The sequence below is a fragment of the Acanthochromis polyacanthus genome, chromosome 10 (assembly GCF_021347895.1).
Source record: "Acanthochromis polyacanthus isolate Apoly-LR-REF ecotype Palm Island chromosome 10, KAUST_Apoly_ChrSc, whole genome shotgun sequence".
NCBI classification, from domain to species: domain Eukaryota; kingdom Metazoa; phylum Chordata; class Actinopteri; family Pomacentridae; genus Acanthochromis; species Acanthochromis polyacanthus.
Window position 1 is genome coordinate 11,300,592 of NC_067122.1, and position 19,547 is coordinate 11,320,138.

At 42.0% G+C, this 19,547-nt stretch overlaps 1 protein-coding gene across 1 annotated transcript in view; it reads left to right on the forward strand.

Moving 5' to 3' along the window:
• slit3 (slit homolog 3 (Drosophila)) overlaps nucleotides 1-19,547 on the forward strand; it is a 303,620-nt gene that overhangs the window by 223,403 nt on the left and 60,670 nt on the right. Inside the window, 6 exon segments of the mRNA XM_051954454.1 lie at nucleotides 5,058-5,202; nucleotides 9,703-9,774; nucleotides 10,612-10,683; nucleotides 12,144-12,215; nucleotides 14,879-15,022; nucleotides 16,223-16,386. Coding sequence (XP_051810414.1) covers nucleotides 5,058-5,202; nucleotides 9,703-9,774; nucleotides 10,612-10,683; nucleotides 12,144-12,215; nucleotides 14,879-15,022; nucleotides 16,223-16,386 — 669 coding nt within the window.

Consider the following 19,547-nt stretch of genomic DNA (forward strand, 5'->3'; position numbering starts at 1 on the left):
AGTTACTGATGGTACTGATGTAAGCACACACAGACACACACACACGCAGACACTAACAAACACACACACAGAGTTGTGCTCCAACACGCATCCCCGGCCAAATCATCTCCTCTGACTGATTTGAGGGGGGCTTTGATTTGTGTGTGTGTTATTTTCTGTGTTTAGTTGTGTGAAGGAGATCTTACAGTTGCCAAGGCGATGGCATGACATCTCAAGGGAGTTTCTGCCCATAATCTCGTGGGACTGTCTGAGAGGCAGACCATTGGTTGCGTTCCTGCTGGCCACACTGGGGTTGATTCCGCCTAACCAGCATGCACAGAAAGGGATTTCCTCCCCAAATCACCATTTTCAAGGGGCTCTGGTGTGGTCACACAGCCCTACTTAACATTCAAGAAATGGGGATTTCTAAATACACCAACACAGCTACATACAAGCAGGATAACATTTTGCAGACGTTCAGTTATCTTCCATGACCATATTTTTGTTGCTCATCTTTTGACCGACAACGTCCCGTCAACAGCCAATCCTAAAGTTCCCATTTTGAGCGTACTACTGTAGTTCTAGTGGCGATAACAACTTGAAATCAGCCCTTTAAAGCTGGATTTCAGGCAGCAATCCAGCTACCAGTTGCCAGCTGAGTGCAGAGTTACCAATACCCAATATTTTTTAATCAGAGACCCTCGTCTGCTTCTGTTTTTATGTCAACAATGAGTGACTGCCTCCTCTGATTTCCTTGTTCCTCCTCCTCCTTTCTTCTCTCGTTCTCAGTGTTTCTTCATCAAATTCTTCCTTCCATCTTCTAAAAAATGCTTTATTTGTTTTCCCTTTTTCCTCTTTTTATTTTCTCTAATATGTCTTTACTGTGTCCTCTTGCATTCCTTTTCTCCTTACTTTGTCTTCACCTGTCCTCTTGTCCGCTTTCATCCTCCTTTTCTGTCTTTCATCCTCCTTTCTGTACAGTGTTTATATATCCGTTTACCCTCACTTTCCTTTCACTAATCTGCCTCTTCACCCTCCTCATTCTTCTTCTCCTTCTCACCTCCTTCTCTTTATTAAATTTTGTGTTTGTATTGAGTTTGCGGCTTTTATAAAAATGACTCATTCAATCAAAAGTCTTGAAATATCCCTGATATGATTAGCAGGGAAAGCCTAAAAATGTGTGGAAACTTCTTTAGACACAGAATGGTTTACTTCCCCTGTAGCCTTTGGCCAGTGTTATATTTTCCATGTCAGTGAGTGTGCAAGGGGGACATGAAAGTCTGCAAGAGTTTGCATCGACCTCTCTGTGGATGTTAGCCTGCAGTCCAAAATTTGTGTCCACACGGGCTGTAGTGAGCATGCACAGAGTACCTCTACTGTGCATGTATGGAACAGAGTCCTCCAGTGGACCACAAGTGAGCTACAAACTAGTATAATAGCAACAACTACTGTGTGTCCATGGCGACTGCAGCTGCCCTTGTTCACATACCCAAGGGAGTTTAATCGAGGCTGTAAGATTCTGTGATGTCTTCATACATTTACAATGCATGTATTTAATTTCCATATTTTCTCTCTTAATAATCCACATTTGTCTCTGTGCTATTCTTCCACTTTTCTTTCTCTTTTTCTGCAGTGTCCATGTAGTCTATGAGCGGTAATAACATCACACCATGGTGTCTCTCATTCAGAAATCTGAACCACTGAAAAGATTACAACTCCTACAGCTTATGTGTATATGTGTGTAGATGTGTGTGTGTGTGAGAGAGATGCATACATATCAGACTCACACACACTCGCCAATCCACCACGCCCATCACCTTTAGTCACCCGCAACCAGTAAGCTCAATAGACACAATCACACTGACTTACAGCTACACACAAATACATTCCACACACACACACATCCACACAAACACAGCGCTTTCCCCATACCCCCTGCCTGTTCCCATTCTCCCCTGTGTTTTAATCCTACTTGTCAGTAATTAAGGCTGAGCCGGGGGTGGGCCAGGACGTGGCTATCTCCAGGCGGGGGTTTGACTATAAACTGGATTTATAATGGGAGAGCGGTATTAAAACCCACTGCCCCCGCTGCTAGCATCAATGAGACCATCTCTGTTCCATAACAGGATTTGTCCTCTGCTTTATTACAAAAGGAGGCCTGTCTTCTGAAAGGCTAGATATCCCGGCTGGCATATAATACGCTGACAAGACATTCTGCTGTTCATCCGCCCTTCTCCTCCTCTTCGTCTCTCTCTCTCTCTCTCTCTCTCTCTCTCTCTCTCTCTCTCTCTCTCTCTCTCTCTCTCTCTCTCTCCCTCTCTCTCTCTCTCTCAAGGTGTCAAATGCAGCCAGTGCAGCCTGTAGAGAGTCTCAGCTCAGTGAAAGAACACCTGATGCGTTCTATATTAAGCAGCACCTGTTAATTAATGCTTCAAGTGAAATTTAAAACCGCCTATTAGTGTAAAATGTTACTCCAAACTATGTAAAATAGCAAATGGCAATTCTCATCAGCATCTTCAGTGGCGTCACCCAATGGGAGACTCAGCTATAGCATTTAATTAAACTCACTTACAACATAATGCGAAGTTTAACATAAGTGCCAATTCATGGTTTCCACGTCCCCATGGCTGCAAGCATCTGTGGGACATAAATTTCATTATCTGCCCAAGTCTGCTCAGGTCAGCGGAAATAGTCCTTATGAAAAGTGTGTGTTCTGTGAATTACCCCCAGCAACAAGGACTCTGGAAAAATAAGTTTCCATTGCTTTTTTCATATGTACATTTTCAGTGCTATGACCACAACAATGGAAATGTTAAGCATCTCTATTATATGAGAGTAGAGGGCAATACGAGAGATGAATACAGATAAAACCAAAACTTAGTGATGGGTAGATGCCAGTAGGTGAAAAAGTGCCTCTTATCTTTGATATCATCATCAAGGGGCACACCTCATTAATCACATGTCCAATTCTAGCCTCAATAACAGCCAGCCAAAATGACCAAAAATACTCAAAAGAAATCAAAAATATCTTTCTCAATTCATTTATTTGCTCCCACGTCTCTCCCTCTGCTCATTTTCTGATTTCGGTTTCCCCTTTTAATTTTCAGCTCCCGTCTCTATGTCCACTCTTTTCATATTGTCCAATTAGTTCTTACTTTTTTCAACCTGTTTTCTATTTAAATTCAATTCAATTTCTTCACCCTTTCCAATTCTCTTTCTACTTCCACTCTTCCGTCTCTCTCTGTTTCTGTAATTTTTTTTTGAATATGTGTTCTGTCTCTAAAGGGAGTCATATTGTCACAGACCTATCGAGAAATGACAGCGGAGAATATTACTGTGTGTCTTTGTGTATGAGCGCCTGGTTTTGTGTGTGTGTTGTTCAGCAATAGACGCATGATCCTGTCAAGGATGTAAGCTGTGTGAAAAATTGAACCAACTGTATTGAATGTTAACTCAAACACATTTGCTGCCACCGAGTGAGTGTGCTGTGGATTAACGGAAGCTCTCTCCAAAGTCAAATATTCAGATGGATAGTCGTCGCATATTCATTTAAAAATTAAATGAAAAACAATATTTCAGTGTGCATTTCTCCTCCTTCTTTCTCAGCCGTCTGCACTCCAACAACCTCCACTGTGACTGTCACCTGTCCTGGCTCTCTGATTGGCTCAGAGCCCGGCGGGGTTTGGCTCCCTTCACCCAGTGCATGGCCCCCGCCCACATGAGGGGCCTCAACGTCCCGGATGTGCAGAAGAAGGATTTATCTGTAATGGTGAGTCGACATTAACACAGATAAATAGATCCGACTCAATATCACAGAGCTTTAATGGCATGTCTTCACATTCATAGAATTACTAATCTCAATGGTCTTTATTTCCTATCAAACACCGTTAACAAGTGTTTTCACTGGCTTTAGAATGCTAAAAATATTTATGGAGAATATGCCGGTTTTGGTTCCCATGCGACCACATGTTAATACATCAACTATGATAGTGTTACAGAGAACTACACCACGTAAAATCCTACATTTACTGCCACCAAAGTTTGACCTATTTAGCAACAGTGATATGCATAATGTATAATTTAGAGAGTGGAGTCAAGAAGAAGGTTGACTGTGGACTGCGGTGCTGTTGACAGCTGACTTTTTGACGCCTAGTTTAACCAACAGACAATGTAGTTGACCTGAGGATCATCATTACAGGCGGTGCTGTTATCGGCTCCAGACAGCACAGCGTCGAGTTTATAACACTGAAAGAATTACACCGTGTAGAGCATGCAATCAGCCAAAAAGCCAGTAATGTTATCAGCTGCAGATAGTATAGGCAGTGTTTATAGGGCTCTGATTTCAGCTCTCTGTGCTAATAGACTGTCAGGCTGCTCTCTCTTTATTAGCCTTAAGTCTTTTCCTCCTACATGCTCCATAGCAGACACATCTCATTGCACTTTTCTCCATTCTCCTGTCTTGCTGCAGGTGGCAATAATACACTGGCTTTTCGCTCTTTCCCACCACCTTTACTCCTTTAATCCCTTCTTTTGCCATCTCCCCCTCTTCCCTTCTGTTCTCTGTTGGTTATGTTGTTCCTGTCCTCTGCCTGTGCTCCTTCCCATCTATCCTCCTTCTGTCTGTCTCTTCTCCTGCTCGTGTCTTGCAATATTTTGTGTGCATACTTTCGCCGGATAATATTTAGCATTAATATTCAGTCTTCCTGTTTCATATCAAAAGATAGCATGTTTTCTCCAATGAATTTTAGTGCAAATGCTTCAGAAACAACACGACAACATCACAGGATGCTAAAAATCCCCACTGAAGCTGAGGACTAATCCCACTGGGAGAAGCTCGAATAAAATATACAAAAACATCACAAAGAATTTTTGAAATAAAAGTTCAGCTAAATATGATCGCGCAATTTATGCAAGTGTAAATGTAGCTGCAGGCATGGAAACATTGCCTATTCTCTTCCTCGTATTTGGCAGTAGACCAATGAAGCTATTCTTATATTCAGATAAATAGCACCCGGTCTCAGTTGGAGTTTTTTTTCTGCAGAAACTGCACTCTTGTTTCAGTATATTGTTGTCCACAGGTCCAGCACAGACAGAATCGAGGACTTGTGTTCCTCAGGTGGCCGTGTGTCCACCCAGCTGCAGCTGCAACAACAATATAGTGGACTGTCGTCGTAAAGGCCTGACTGAAATACCGGGAAACCTCCCCGAAGGCATTGTGGAGATGTAAGACTGCTTTACTTTACTTTTAGTGCTGCAAATTGTCATGCACACGTGCCTTTTATGGTATAAACACATCTTGTTGTAATTTGGGCTTTAATTGAGTACAGACAGATGACAAGTAAAGGAAAAAACTGTCTTTGTAAGTTGCTGGGCCACCATGTGCCACCACAAGTCTCTGAGAACCATTGTTCCGAAAGATGTTCCCTCATTGGTTGTTTTAATGATGGTGGTGTAGAGCTCGGTCTGAGGCGCTCAGCTGATTTGAGATCTGGTAACTGTGACGGCCATAGAACATGATTTGCATTATTATTATTATTGTTATTATTATTATTGTTATTTTATACAAAACCAACCCTTTCCTGACCTCTCATGCCCTGTAGATGGGGTCATTGTCATCCTGGAAGAGACCACTACTGTCAGAATAGAAATGCTTCATGACAGGATAAAAATGATCACTCAGATCAGCTTTGTATTGATTTGCAGCGACTCTTCCCTCTAAAGGGACAAGTGGACAAAATCCAACCAGCAAAATGTCCCCCAAAGTGTTCACCATTGGATCCCTTCACAGTCAGGGTCAAGCATTCAGACGTTCACTGTTCTTTTTGTTTACTCCACACATGCACTTGCTCTGTTGTCAAGTGCAGGGTGAAGGATGGTCCATCTGGTCATTGCGTATTTTTCCACATCTGTGTAAGCCCTGTGGTTTTTCCACAAGTAGACTTTTAAATATGCGTTCATCTTTGTATTGCGAGGTTTTATGCAGCTATAATTTCTCACTCTGTGTAATTATTCTTGGACTGTTCTTGCTGACAGATTAAACATGTAATGCATTCAGGTAGAGTTATGTTGTTTCTTACACATCGCATTAATGAGCAAACAGGACAATCATCAAACGTGAGCTGTCAACCACAACGTCCGACCCATTTTATTAAATGCAGATGTGACTTTAGTCCCTATTCCTCTTGTAGCTCTTGCCAGCTGAGCATTCTTTGTGACTGAAGCTCCTGCCATCCGTGCCACAAAAATGAATCCCATTTCAGGGTCATTTAGATTTTTTCTCTTGCCACCTTGATGCAAAATCACAATCAACTAGGGCTGCTTAGCATTTCTATGCACACCACAGAGCCTGACTGGACATTAATTACTTGATCCTACCATGCAGTGCACCCATGTAGAAGCATCTGCATTTGTTGTGTTTCTCCATTCATTTGTTCAGGTTTTCCTTAATTTGTCACCTGTCTGCATGTATCTTAATGTTTCACACTGTCAATATGACAGATTAAACCCTACTGTATATAATGTGTTTCAAAAATTCCATTCCAGCCACATTCCAATGATGTGCCCATGTTTAAAACATCAATATTCTCAGCCTTTTATTGCAGCATGTCATTTGCTTTTGCACAAGAAAATCATGTGGTGATTTGAGTTTTTTCTATTTATTCACTGAACGTAACATGTTTGCGTTTATGCTGGTTTTATGCAAATGCGTATGTGTGTAGAATGGTAGATATGGGATGTTTATTTATGGAGACATTTTTAACATTTCAGATTTTAAAAAGAAATAGCACCACCTTGTCCAAAATGTTTCTCATGCCAGAGGTTAAATGTGCTTAATCGAAACACACAGGCATGCTCACATGTACCCAACATGTGCAGCCTCACTGTGATCTTTGCAAACTTAGATACACCATGATAAATTAGGTCCTACATAGAACCCAAATTGCAGCACATAGCGAGTTTTGTTTCGGTATTTCATTTCCTATTTCAGCCAAACTCTACCTCTTCTCTCTCTCTCATTTTCGTCTTTTCTTTTCCACACATTTTAAACGCACGAAGACGCACACACACACCCCACAGAGGGACGTGTTTGATATCCGTATTGATCGCTGTACCCTGTTTGTTTGTACAGAGGACAGCTGGTTGATTGCTCTGTGAGTAAAGGAGCAATTCTCCTCTGCAACTCTACACCAATACCGCTATACCTCCCTAGCATAAGTAATAGATGCACACACACACATACACGCATATATGCAGACACACCAGCCTGTTGTTGGACTCATATACACACACATTCTGGGAGGGTCAAACGCACACGCGCGCGCACACACACACACACACACACACACACACACACACATGCACACATGCCTTATGATTGAGCCACAGGTACCAAAGCATCTTATAAAATCTCTAGGACACACACAGGCGCACACAGAATTAGCATTGGATCCATTATAATAAATGTTGCTGCTGCAGCCAGAGACAATAGCGCATAATAGGATGATGTATTGTCAGCCCTTTAATGGAGACAAAGTCATTTTTCTGGATGGTGGTGGCAAGGCTCACTGCCAAATGCGCGTATGCTCATGTTGACATCGTGCAACTACACTCCCAAGCGCGCTAATTCGACTCCTCAAGTCAAATATAAGGCACACAAAGCAATTTAATGTTTTTGTGTTTTTGTCAAGGCGTTAACTTTGGTAAAACATCAACAGAGATATGTGTGTGTGTGTGTGTGAGGAAGCTATCAGGGTGTGTGTGTGTGTGTGTGTGTGTGTGTGTGTGTGTGTGTGTGTGTGTGTGTGTGTGTGTGTGTGTGTGTGTGTGTGTGTGTGTGTGTGTGTGTGTGTGTGTGTGTGTGTGCACTTGGCTGATTGTAAACCTGCTCTCCTGCCAAACTCATCTCCTGTTTCAGTTGTCATTTAATTGCCTAGTCACCTTATAGATTTTTTTATATCTGATCTCAAAATGTCTTCCCTTTAATACATCCCTTTGATATTGAGCCTCTAAGTGTCTTTGTTTCAACCTTGTTTCACTGGCCCCTGATATAATTTGTACCTTGTTGTGTGTGCAGATTGTGTTTGTCAGTATCCGCACATTCTTGATTTATTTTGACCCCTGAGTTGAAATAAAGTGTTGTTGGCTGCTGGGGGCTGAAATTTAGAGGGCAATGCAAGCCAAGAAGCAGGCACCTGTACGTGTAAGGATTGTGTTGCTTTCGAAGCCAGAGCTACGTAAGCGTTTCATTTAAAAACCCTGATATCGAATGGCAGTCGCACACTGGCTCAATGAATTAAATTGAACTGCTTTTAATCCCATAAATTTGATCATTGCTTGTCTTTGAGTCTGTATCTTGGAATGGATAGATGGATAGACATGATTTCAAAAAGAAAGAAAGAAAATGGGCGGTGGCTGAAGAGGAGGATGAGAAGCAGAAGAAGGGTGGATTAGTTTCCATTTATCATTCTGACAGCTGACCCTGTTGCTGGCCTTGGGACCTCACTGCATCCTCCTCTTCTCCTCTAATTTTTCCTCTCCTCTCCCCTGTTGGTCACACTTTTCCACTCCTCTGATTTCTCCTTCGTTGTCCTCTTTTCCCACTCCCCTTTTACGATTTCTCTCCTCACTGTCTCTCCTCTGCCTTTCTCTCCCTTTTTCTTTATTTTCCTTCTTACTCCTCTGACTGTTTTATCATAGTCTCCTTTTTCTTATTTACATCCCTCTTTGCTATTTTCTTCCATCCTTCTTTCATTCCTTTTCATCGCAACAGCAAGGAGACATGAAGAGTGCATAGATGAATGTGTTTCTTAGACCATCAGCAGAGCAGAAACTAAACTGTAGTAAATTTACCCAAATGTGGGCTCTATGCCGAGCTCTGATGGGTCCCCACATGATAATAGAGTAATACTACCAGGATGATGTAATGAGTCTGCAGTCTTCCAGAAAAAAAGAGATGTAATAAATTCCTTTTGGCCCTTTAGCCTGAAAAGTCTGAGAAACTGAGGATGTCATAAATGCAGTCTGAGTGTTGGGACTCCATCAAATGAATTTATGGGACATCCAAATAAATACATAAAACATGATGACTGGAAGATTATAATTGTTCATGTACTGCTGCCATGCACTACTTCCGATAAAACAGTCTCTCCAGAATTTGTATTTGACTTGCCAGCCATGCTTTGCCATTAAATACTTAAGCGTATTGCTCTACTTTCTGAATACTTTGGCCTCAGATTCACTAAAAAAGGACAGGTTTTGCGATCAGCAGTTCAAGATCTGGCTGCAAGACCGGCCTTGCGATTCTTATAGAACCAGATCAGAATGGTCCCATGTAAGCTCATTAGTGCTGAGCTGCGAAACTCAAGTCAACATTTCACACTGAGCGACCTTGGCCAGACTCTGCTGCGAAGCCCTGACCAACCTGCAGAAATATTGTGTAGATGTTGATTGGAACAGCCACCTTTTGAACTCTCCGTGCACTTGTGCTCGGCTGGGGCTGCGCGGTAACAGGGCGTTATAATAACCTTGAAGGAGAAAAATGAACCCGCCGTGTCATGCATGATGCACTGTTGCTGGAGGTGTACACAGAATTTCTCTTAATATTTCATTTAATGTTGTATAAATGATTTCTTTAAATAACCTTTTTTTCATAAAGGTTAGTTGGTCTTCACCTAACTCTCTCATCCCTCTCTCTCTTTTCATTCTCTCTGTCTCTCTTTTCAGCCGTTTGGAGCAGAACTTGATTAAAAGTGTCCCAGCAGGAGCCTTTTCTGCCTACAAGAAGCTCAAGAGGATGTGAGTCTGTCTGGATGTAACTGTGTGCACATGCAAATACACTCTGTCCTGCATACACTGATTTGTCCTAACAGACTGGTGTGCATTAATATGTTTGAATTAGTTTTAATTAATAATTATGGAAGTTTCTTCTCATTTGATATACCTCAACAAAAAAAACAACAAAATTTCTTGACTCTAGAGCATTAACTTTAAGCAGATGAGCAGTATTTATTATTAACCAAGAGTCTGACCTGCAGTCCACTCCAGTATGGACACCCTGGCACACAGTTCAGCTCCTCTTGTCTGTTTTTCACACACACCCACAGACACAACGCTTACTGGCGAAAAATGTCCTTATCATGCAAATGCCTGAAAACGCTGGACTTGCAGACTTGTGCGAGGTTGTAAGGTTGCTCACCCAGCTGCCCACGCACACGCACGGATGGAGTTTTAGGCTCACCTCAACAGCAACGTTTAATAATATATCTTACAGTGGTGGAAGTGAATGACATGAACTGCACTTAACATGCCACCGCTTCCAGTGGCATCTCACTGCCTCTCTCTCTCTCTCTCTCTCTCTGGTTCTCTCGCTTCTGTCGCTTCAGTTTTTTACTCACTCCGTCCATCATTCTCTCTCTCTCTCTCTCTCTCTCTCGCTCTCCCTCATTTAGTCACACATTCAGTCCCTCTTACACTTTTTTTTTCCTCTTGTCCCCTTGCCTTGACCTCTGCTGATGTATTCTGGCTTGATCATTTGTCAGACAGTTCTAGGACATTCACAAAGAGTGAACCCCATTACTGTGTATTACAGTAATCTCTCTCTCTTTCTCCGTCTCTCTCTCTCTCTCTCCCCAGTGACTTGAGTAAGAACCAGATTTCTGACGTTGCTGCCGATGCTTTCAGCGGTCTTCGCTCACTCACCTCACTGTAAGTATGACACACGGACATGCAAACACACACAGACATGTACACAAACGCATATCCAGACAGGAAGGTAATTGCATTTCCAGACATTAAGCAAATAAAAATGTTGTCCCAGTCAATGTTGACAACTGGAACACAATGCAGCAGAGTGTGCATGTTTGCATGGGTTTGTGTGTGTGTGTGTGTGTGTAATTGTACGTGTCTGTAATGACTTAGTGTGTGTGTGTCTCTGAGGGTGACTGTGATAAGAACATGAAGGACAGTTTAATTTGAATCAATCTGGAGCATGAAAATGAGACGGACAGACAGACAAGAAGGAGCAGACAAGGTGAACTCAGCTGGCTGTTAAGACTGAACATGCACGTGCGCACACGTAAATACGTGCACACGCATGCAGCCAATTCAGCTGTACAGGAAAGCCACCGAGAGGCACGACTTCTGCACCAGAGCCCCGCTGAGCCGTGATGAAGCAAAATATAAAATTGCTCAAGTGAATTAAATGATTGCAACTGCAATTGGGAGCACATTTCAAACGTAATTTCAGTTTTTGACAATCAAATGAGATAAATGGTCCAAAACAGCATGCTTAGTGAGAAACTCCTTGGTGTGGAAATGACTGTGCTGCGTGTGTTTTTTACAATCAGACATAAAAAAAGAAAGGTGAAAACCACCTTGCACTGGAAACAGACAGCTTTTGCTTTTTTGTCTTTGATTGCAACATGTCTTCAGTGCTTCTCACTGAAATAGTTTTCCAGCTGGCTGAGTGTGATTACTTTTTTTGTTCTGAGCAGATAAACTAATGCCCATCCTCTCTTTTGGAGAGCTGAATATTTGTAATGCATTCAATGGAAGATGGCTTGGGCAACGAAATACAGTAATAACACAGAGAGTCTTATTTTACAGTCTGTTTTCTAATGGTTTTATATCACAGCAACGGTGACCGGTGAAAGCCTGCATCTTTAGATTAAAATGCTTTTGTTCTCAGCTCATGAAAAGTACATATGTTGAGGATACATGTCCTTTAAAGATGCTTATACATCTGACAGTTAAACACATTGCTATCTAAGAATCCAAAAGTGTTTGATATGAATGCACATATATTTGGAGACCAACATCGCTGCTCGATGCTCAGCAGTGACGTGTAGGATATCAACGCGAAGCCTAAATGCTGCAAATTACACAAAATATTTTAAATGTTAAAATTACACAGCAGTTCAGGGTGGCAGTTGTCAGAGAAATGCTAATGGATAAGAGCCAAATCCTTTCGACAGCATCATCCAAACTGCCAGAGTATTCTCACAAAATATAACAGCGTCAGCAGAATTACTGTCAGGAAAACCTATATAAAGTATTTTACTAAGCCACACACTGGGCTTCAGATCACATACTGTAAGTCTTAATGTGTAAGTAAAGCCTTGTAAAGGCTGCAACCTAAATGATGCTGTTTAAACTGTCCTGCGCAGGGTGCTGTATGGCAATAAGATCACTGAACTGCCCAAGGGATTGTTTGATGGACTGGTTTCCCTGCAGCTGCTGTAAGTACTGTCTGCCTCGTCTGCCGTTATGTGTGTGCCTGAATTTATGTGTGTGGTTCCCCAGGAAACAATAAACTACATTATTCAGTAAACAAAAGAACACAGTCAAGTAATGTATGGACTACCCAGGAAACGCTGCATGGGTTCTAAGAGTCTGGTCCAATATTCTGAAATGGACTGGCAACCAGTAAACATACTGCTTTCTTCATGCCTCAACATGTCGGCTTGAAGGTTTTGTTATGACAAAAATGCATAGTTGATTGGCTTATTTATTCAATAGTGCTGAAATTGTGTACACTAAACATATGTGAGCATGTTTTAATATACTTATATTACAGTGAACATTCATTGGAATCACATTTATCACAGTTGAAGCCAATGTTATGAGTCCATTTGGTGGTAATTTGATGAGAAAGAGAGCATTAGATACTGCAGTACCAAATCCTGATAATCATCACTATTGCACAGTAGCAACTCCTGTAGAGTCCCCTCTTCATGCATTAACCTTCCATCTGTCCTTTATCACACGTGTGTGTATCTGCAGAGATGTCTTTCCTAAAACTCTCAACACAGAGACTGGTGCACCGCAATAAACACTGTGATCTCCCATAGTGCTTCTAAGCGTTGGTGTATTCTAGGAGGGCATCTATTTATTCTGAATTATTCCTCGTGGGCACAGATTCAAACTGCAGCAGTGGTTCAGCATGCAGTAAAAAAAATTCTGTAACGGCTACATAAGTACTGTATGTGGCATATGGTCCTCGCAAATGCCGCAGTCCACTGCAGAAGCAGCTAATGTTCTGGGCTTTTCCATCGTAAAGTGAAGCGAAGCAAAGAGAATGAGGATGAGTGAATCTAACCCACAAACACCTTTTTACAGGCTTAGGTGGATCATTTGAATGCATGGTGCATAGGCAGAGACAGAGAAGGTGGAGGGAATGGGTGAGGGGTGTGGATGGAGAGATAAATTAATGGACGGACGGATGAAGAGTGAAAGATGGGAAAGACGGAGACATGGAGAAACAAATAAACGCTGAATAGATTAGAGAGGAGAGCAAGGGGGAAGCAGAGAGATCAAATTTGTGTTTTCGTGTCAATGTATGTAAGATGTGACATCATTAACAGTTAGCAGCCCCAATTGAAAAAGCATTTCCCCCCGACCTCATGATGCTGCGGGCATAAAATGTTAAATCACTGAATGCTTTATATTTGTTTATACACGCATGCATGCTCCCTTAATAGAATAATTCCCGACCGTTTCGGTGCATTTGTGACTGGTTCATTCAACGAATAAATAAAGCACTGAATGACTAGCTAATATTCTTGCCCTGCCACATCATTGGTCCGTCCTAAAAAGACACAGCCTGGGGGTGTTGGTGCTCACTCACCCGTCATCAGGAAGGAATATATCTTTTAATATTTCACCACTGACAGACCTTCCATCACTAAAAAGTCAGTGAGTTTGTCAAGAACGTCAAGTTTCTCCAGCATCATAATTCTAGATTATACTTCACCGCTGAATCAAGCTTCACATGTCAACGTTGTGTTTATTGCTCTGTAAAGCTACTGGTCTGCTGTTTATATTCTCTGTGCTGCTTTGTTTTAGTCTTGCAGTTTCAAGTAATTAGTTCCCCCTGTGAGCTGCCTAATGAGGCGTGGATATGTCGCAGAGCAGCATGTGTGTGCGTGGATTCACCTGCGAGTGCGGATGTATAAGTTGATCGTGCCAGTGCAGGTGCTCGTTAGGATGACTTGAGACAATTAAGCGGAGCTGCTGCACCAACTCAGTCATCTGCCGCGCGAAGAAAGAAAGGAATACACAGTTGAGCGTGTGTGGAATAGATGCCGGAACTAAGAATGTAACAAAAGACAAGAAAGGAGATCGGTGAGTGAGAGAGGAGAGCAAAAAGGTGGCGAATGAGACGGCAGAAGTGGGAGGAGGAAAGGTAGAAATGCAGAGAAAACCCCTCACAGCCTGGATTTATTAGCTAATGAAGTGCAGGTATGAAAGGACGGTGAGATGGAGAGAGAGGGAGAAGGGTATAGGTGAAAACTTTTCCTGTCATTCACTTAATCCCTCTATCACATTTCTCATTTTCCATTGCCTCTCTCCTCCATTTTGCCTGTCAGCCTCTTTCACTTAAATATATATATCTGTGTCAGTCCAAATTAAATTTTCACCTGTCCCCTCACTGTCTCACTCCATTATTCCCCCCATCCCATCTCCATTCTTCTCCCTCTCCTCTTCCTCCTTCCTTTACCCCCCTCGCCATCTGTCTCTCCCATCAAAACAAGATATTACGCTCACACACACACCCAACAGCAGATATTTCCCTCCTGCTCCAGAAGAGAAAGTGAAAAAGTATAAAACCACAATTTTCAGATTTATGTGTCACGGCCAGAAAAAATATAATCATGAGTGTGCCGGTGGAAGGGAGGGGTGGATGACTGTGGGCAGAGACGGAGGGAGGAATGGTGAGAATAAAGAGGACAGGGGGAGAAAAGAAGTGGTTTTGGGGTAGAGATGCACCTGAGAAAAATAAATTCTCATCATCTGCATATGCATTTATCTTTGGTTTCTCTTGAGAGAAAATAAAGAAGCAAAATAAACAAAGCAGATCCAGAGAAATATCAAATGTTAAAGGCTCTTCCGTGTGTTGCAGATTGCTGAATGCCAACAAAATAAACTGCTTGAGAGTCAACACCTTCCAGGACCTGCAGAACCTCAACCTGCTGTCGCTGTACGACAACAAGCTGCAGACGATCAGTAAAGGACTGTTCGCACCTCTGCGCTCCATCAAGACTCTGTAAGTACAGTGAGGCTCTGATGATTTTTTTCAAGAGGTGTTTTAACCAGAGCTGCAGCAATTAGTCAATTAATTGATTATTCCATTGACAGGAAATTAATTGCCATGTGACCACCTGGATACCTCCTCAGGGAGGTTTTCTTATTCACGCTCAGCTGAAAGTAGACTGGTGGGATTATATATGCTTTGTGCCCTGGGATCAACCAGGAATAGCTGGAGGTGATGGCAAGGGACACCTGGGCTGCTTTACATAAAGTTAATTCTGCATAAATGACGGTGCATAATGTTGACACAGAAAATGACAGTTAGCAACTATTTCAATAATTGATTCATCGATTATTTGCTTTAAATGCGAAATAGTTTCTTCTGCAGTATAACTTCGGTGAAGACTGTCAATCAGACAAAAAACAGGTAAATTGAAGACATCACTACATCCTTAGAGAGATTTGAAATTCAAAGTTTTAATGTCAAGGACTTTAAAAGGAAATTAGTAAAAACTGATTTGTGATGAAAAGGATCATTAGCTGCAGCTCTAGTCCTAACCCATTGAGTCAACACAGTTCTCTAAACAAGATTATCCAGACCGAGTAAACGCCAACACTCCGCTGTGAAATTTTCAACTTGATTAACCCTCTGAACCTCAAAACCTACTGGCAGGTTTGAAAGGGGTGTTACTTTGGGGAAAAAAATCTCCAAAATTGCATCATTTATCAGAGCCAGAAACTGTAAATACTGGAAGAATTGCTGCATTATCAGCATTCCAACGGTCCTCAGGATACTCGTCTATGAAAGGCCAGATTAAAATGATAATCCTTCATGTTTTACTTTTAAAAAATGTTCCAAAATAAACCATTTGCGCTGATCATATCCTTTGAAAAAGCAAAAATTCTGTGCTCTTTAGGGCTTTACACCTTATTCAGGCCATCGTTTTGTTTCCACAGAGGTGCAGGAATTTTTATTGCAGTGAAAAATGAGCCCATAGTGAGTAAAAATGTGACGCATGAAACATTAAATATCCAACCAGTACTTTATGAGCAAATGCATGAGCTTTGATGTGTTGAATCAGTTGAATATTTTGTTCGAGTATCCTCAAAGTGTTACAGAAAACACAATACGTGAGGCAGCAGCAGTAACTGTGCAGTTCTCTTCTTTTTCTCCCACCTTCACCCCCTCTCTCCTCTTCCCTTTTCTCTCTCTCAGTCATCTGGCGCAGAATCCCTTTATGTGTGACTGTCACCTGAAGTGGCTGGCAGACTACCTGTTTGACAACCCAATAGAGACCAGTGGGGCACGCTGCAGTCATCCCAGGAGGCTGGCTAACAAGCGAATCAGCCAGGTCAAAGGCAAGAAGTTCAGGTGCACAGGTAGGGGATGAATTCACTCACACTCCAAAAACACACCGACTCAGTGTCCTCGAAATCAGGTTCTTACACTGAACTACATGGTTTTTCCCAACCTTTTTGCTGACTGGATTATGGTCAGAGGTAGGGAGTCTGTTGTAGATGAATCAAGCCCCTACTCATGAACTGTCAGAATGAACAGGAGGTGGTTGGTGGACTCACACCAGAAATCAGTGTTCCACTCCAGAGTCCCTGTGGTGAGGCTAAGGCAACAAAAGCACTTTTGTTTAAGAGCCACTCTGGTGAAAATTAAGTTTGTTACCTTGTTTTTACATGCACATGTGATACTTTTTATATGCTAGAAGACACATCATGAGTGTAATGAGCAGTCAGCATCGTGGATCCACTTTGAAATTGCAGCATATTAATGACTTTCTAAAAGAAACATGGATTCATATGTAACAAACACAAGGAACTAATCCTGCCAGTTTGCAGGGTGGAGTTTTCTCTGCCATTTTTCTTTATTAAAATATGTTGGCAGTTCTAGCGTGTACAGATACAGCAGCTAATAGTTCAACTTGCCTGTGAGTGGTGCAGAGTAGTCTTAGGTGAGCTGGTGTGCTCGAGGTGCAAGTGAAGAAAGAGACAGAAGCTTCTTTGATCAGCACATTCTGTAGGAAGCAAGAGTGTAGATTACATCTAAGCTTTGATGGTAGGAGGAGAGTTTTTAGTATTTAATCAGTGGGGCTTTGAGATTTGGGAGTGATTGTGGATTTGATAAAATGTGAAAAAAAGATGTCTGAAGTCACTGTGTACTATTTCTGTCTTCTTCTGGACCACAATGTTTCTCCAATCTTAAACTAGCTCTGTAAGTGCCTTGGCATAACTGTAAAAAGTTGAATAATACTGTTTCCTTATTGTACTCACTCAAAACTGATTTGCTGTTACGAGTAGTACAACCATATTTGAAAAGAGGAAGGGTTAAACACTCACACATTCCCAGATAATGAATTCTGATGGTCAATATAAACTCTTACATATCAGGTTAAAAGTAAAACGCCTCAACACACAAGTAAAAATGTGTAGCAAAGAAATGCAGTTTTAAATGTTCATGGGTTTAGTAAAGTACTCCAATAAAACTGAAACTGATTTGCATTTACTAAAACACACAGAACACACACACACAAGCCTTCACACGCAGCCTGTGCCTGTCTCTGTGGTAGTGTTATATTACTGTTATTTCCTTTGATACGAGCCATGGGTTTCACTAATTACAACACAGACCAATCCAGTATACTGAGGCAGCACAATAACTAACTCAGCAGGGACTGGCCATACACTGAGATTGCCCACTTGTGTGAGTGTGTGTGTGTGTCTGTGTAGATGTACACTTCACATCAACACTGCCTCTCTGCAGCGGCTCTTCAGGTTGTTTTCCCTCTCTTCAATATTCTGCCTTTTTTTAATAGGTCTCTGGGAAATGAATTTTTAAAGTTCCCATGCAAACTGTTGAAACTGAGTTGTGTTAAACTGGTGGTTATGAGCAAATCATGGGGTTTGGAAGCAGCATAATAGGGGACCTCTGTCAACTGAATGAATTCCAGCAGTCACTTTAACCTTATGCTGAATGGGATTGTGCTAAGAAAAGATAATGATGTGTGATAATTAGGTTCCAGATTTCCCCCCAAAGCTGGCCATGGCTGTCACCTTTGCTTCGGCCCTTCCTCTCTGCAGTCCCATGCCTCTCCCTGCATCTCTTCTTCCTCTCTGGACCTGTGTGGACATTTTTGCTATTGGTGGGCAGTCTTTCTGGTCCTGCCTCCCCCCTACTTCCTGTGTGGACCTGCAGCTGTCTGTTGCCTCTCCTGTCCTGTATGGACCCTGCTCCCTGACTGATTGGTGCAGCTCTCTGTTGCCCCGCCTTCCTCCTGTGTGGACCTGCATTCTGATTGGTTCGTGCAGCTGTCTCTTGTGCTTGATCTAACCATGTGGCCCCGCCTATTGTGTCATCACATGGTTCCGTCAAGCGCCAGGGACCGCCCAGCACACGCCTACCTGCCTCTCCCAGCCAGTCACACGCCTCGGAGCAAAAACTGGGGGTCAAACACTTAAGCTCTGTCTGTTTGCGTTTAAGCGTAGGGTTTCTGATACACGGGATTATAACTATGTTTGAAATAATCGAGCCATAGACGGACAATCTGACATGAAAATGCATTGTCGATCAGCACTGAGTAGCTGCTGTTCTACTGCTTATGAAATTTTGGTGCCCTGTGGAGTTTTTGTAAACCAGAACTTATGTTTACAGTCAGTGTTTTTTTTTTTTTTTTCCATTGTTTGTATCCTTGGGTTGAATCCTAACAAATGTGATAAATGTATTTACCTCCCCTTAAGATATTTGGAGCGCTTAAGTTATTAATAATTTAAACTATCCATTGTTTGTGTGTCTTGTTTGTTAGCTTGCAGACTTCTTCTTGTTCTTCTTACTTGCCTTTTGTTGTCATTTTTGCATCTTTTCCTTGCATGAACCAACAGTTGACTAGTGGAACAGGCATGAAAGTGGCTGCAGATTTTTTTAAAAAAAATGTATTTATTTATTTGCATTGCACATGTACTTTCATGCTTATATGGGTGCTATCATGCGCATGTATTGTACAAACAAACCGAGGACCCAAATGTAAAATAAATGCTTCACAGTGCTACTGGTGGTCAAAAACTCCACAGGGTACATTTGAATGATTCGAAAAATATCCACTTTCACCCCGATTGCTCAACTGCTAGCATCTATTTGAACTCATGCCTTTGGTGTTGCTTGCTTTGGGAAGTACTAAGATATCTGCATAGCATTTCAAGGCACATCTGAGTGTTCAAATTGTCCACTGGCATGGCAACGTTTTGGTGGTTGGCATGGCTGATTTTACACCTCTGTACTTCCCCCTCACCCTTGATTTTACTGAGGAAAACTTCACCCACCTCTCTGAGGTTATAAAACGCACACTTTGTTCTTTGCTTTGTTCTTTACCCTCCCCCCCTTTCCTCCTTAATTTTTCCCTTGCTCGTTCTTTTCCATCAGCTTCCCAACCAACAAGGTTAGAGGCAGCCCAGAGACATTATTCCATAAAATTCCTCCACTGAAGAGCGGCGATCATTTGCTGAGCTCAGATCGAGATTATGCATCGCAAACGACC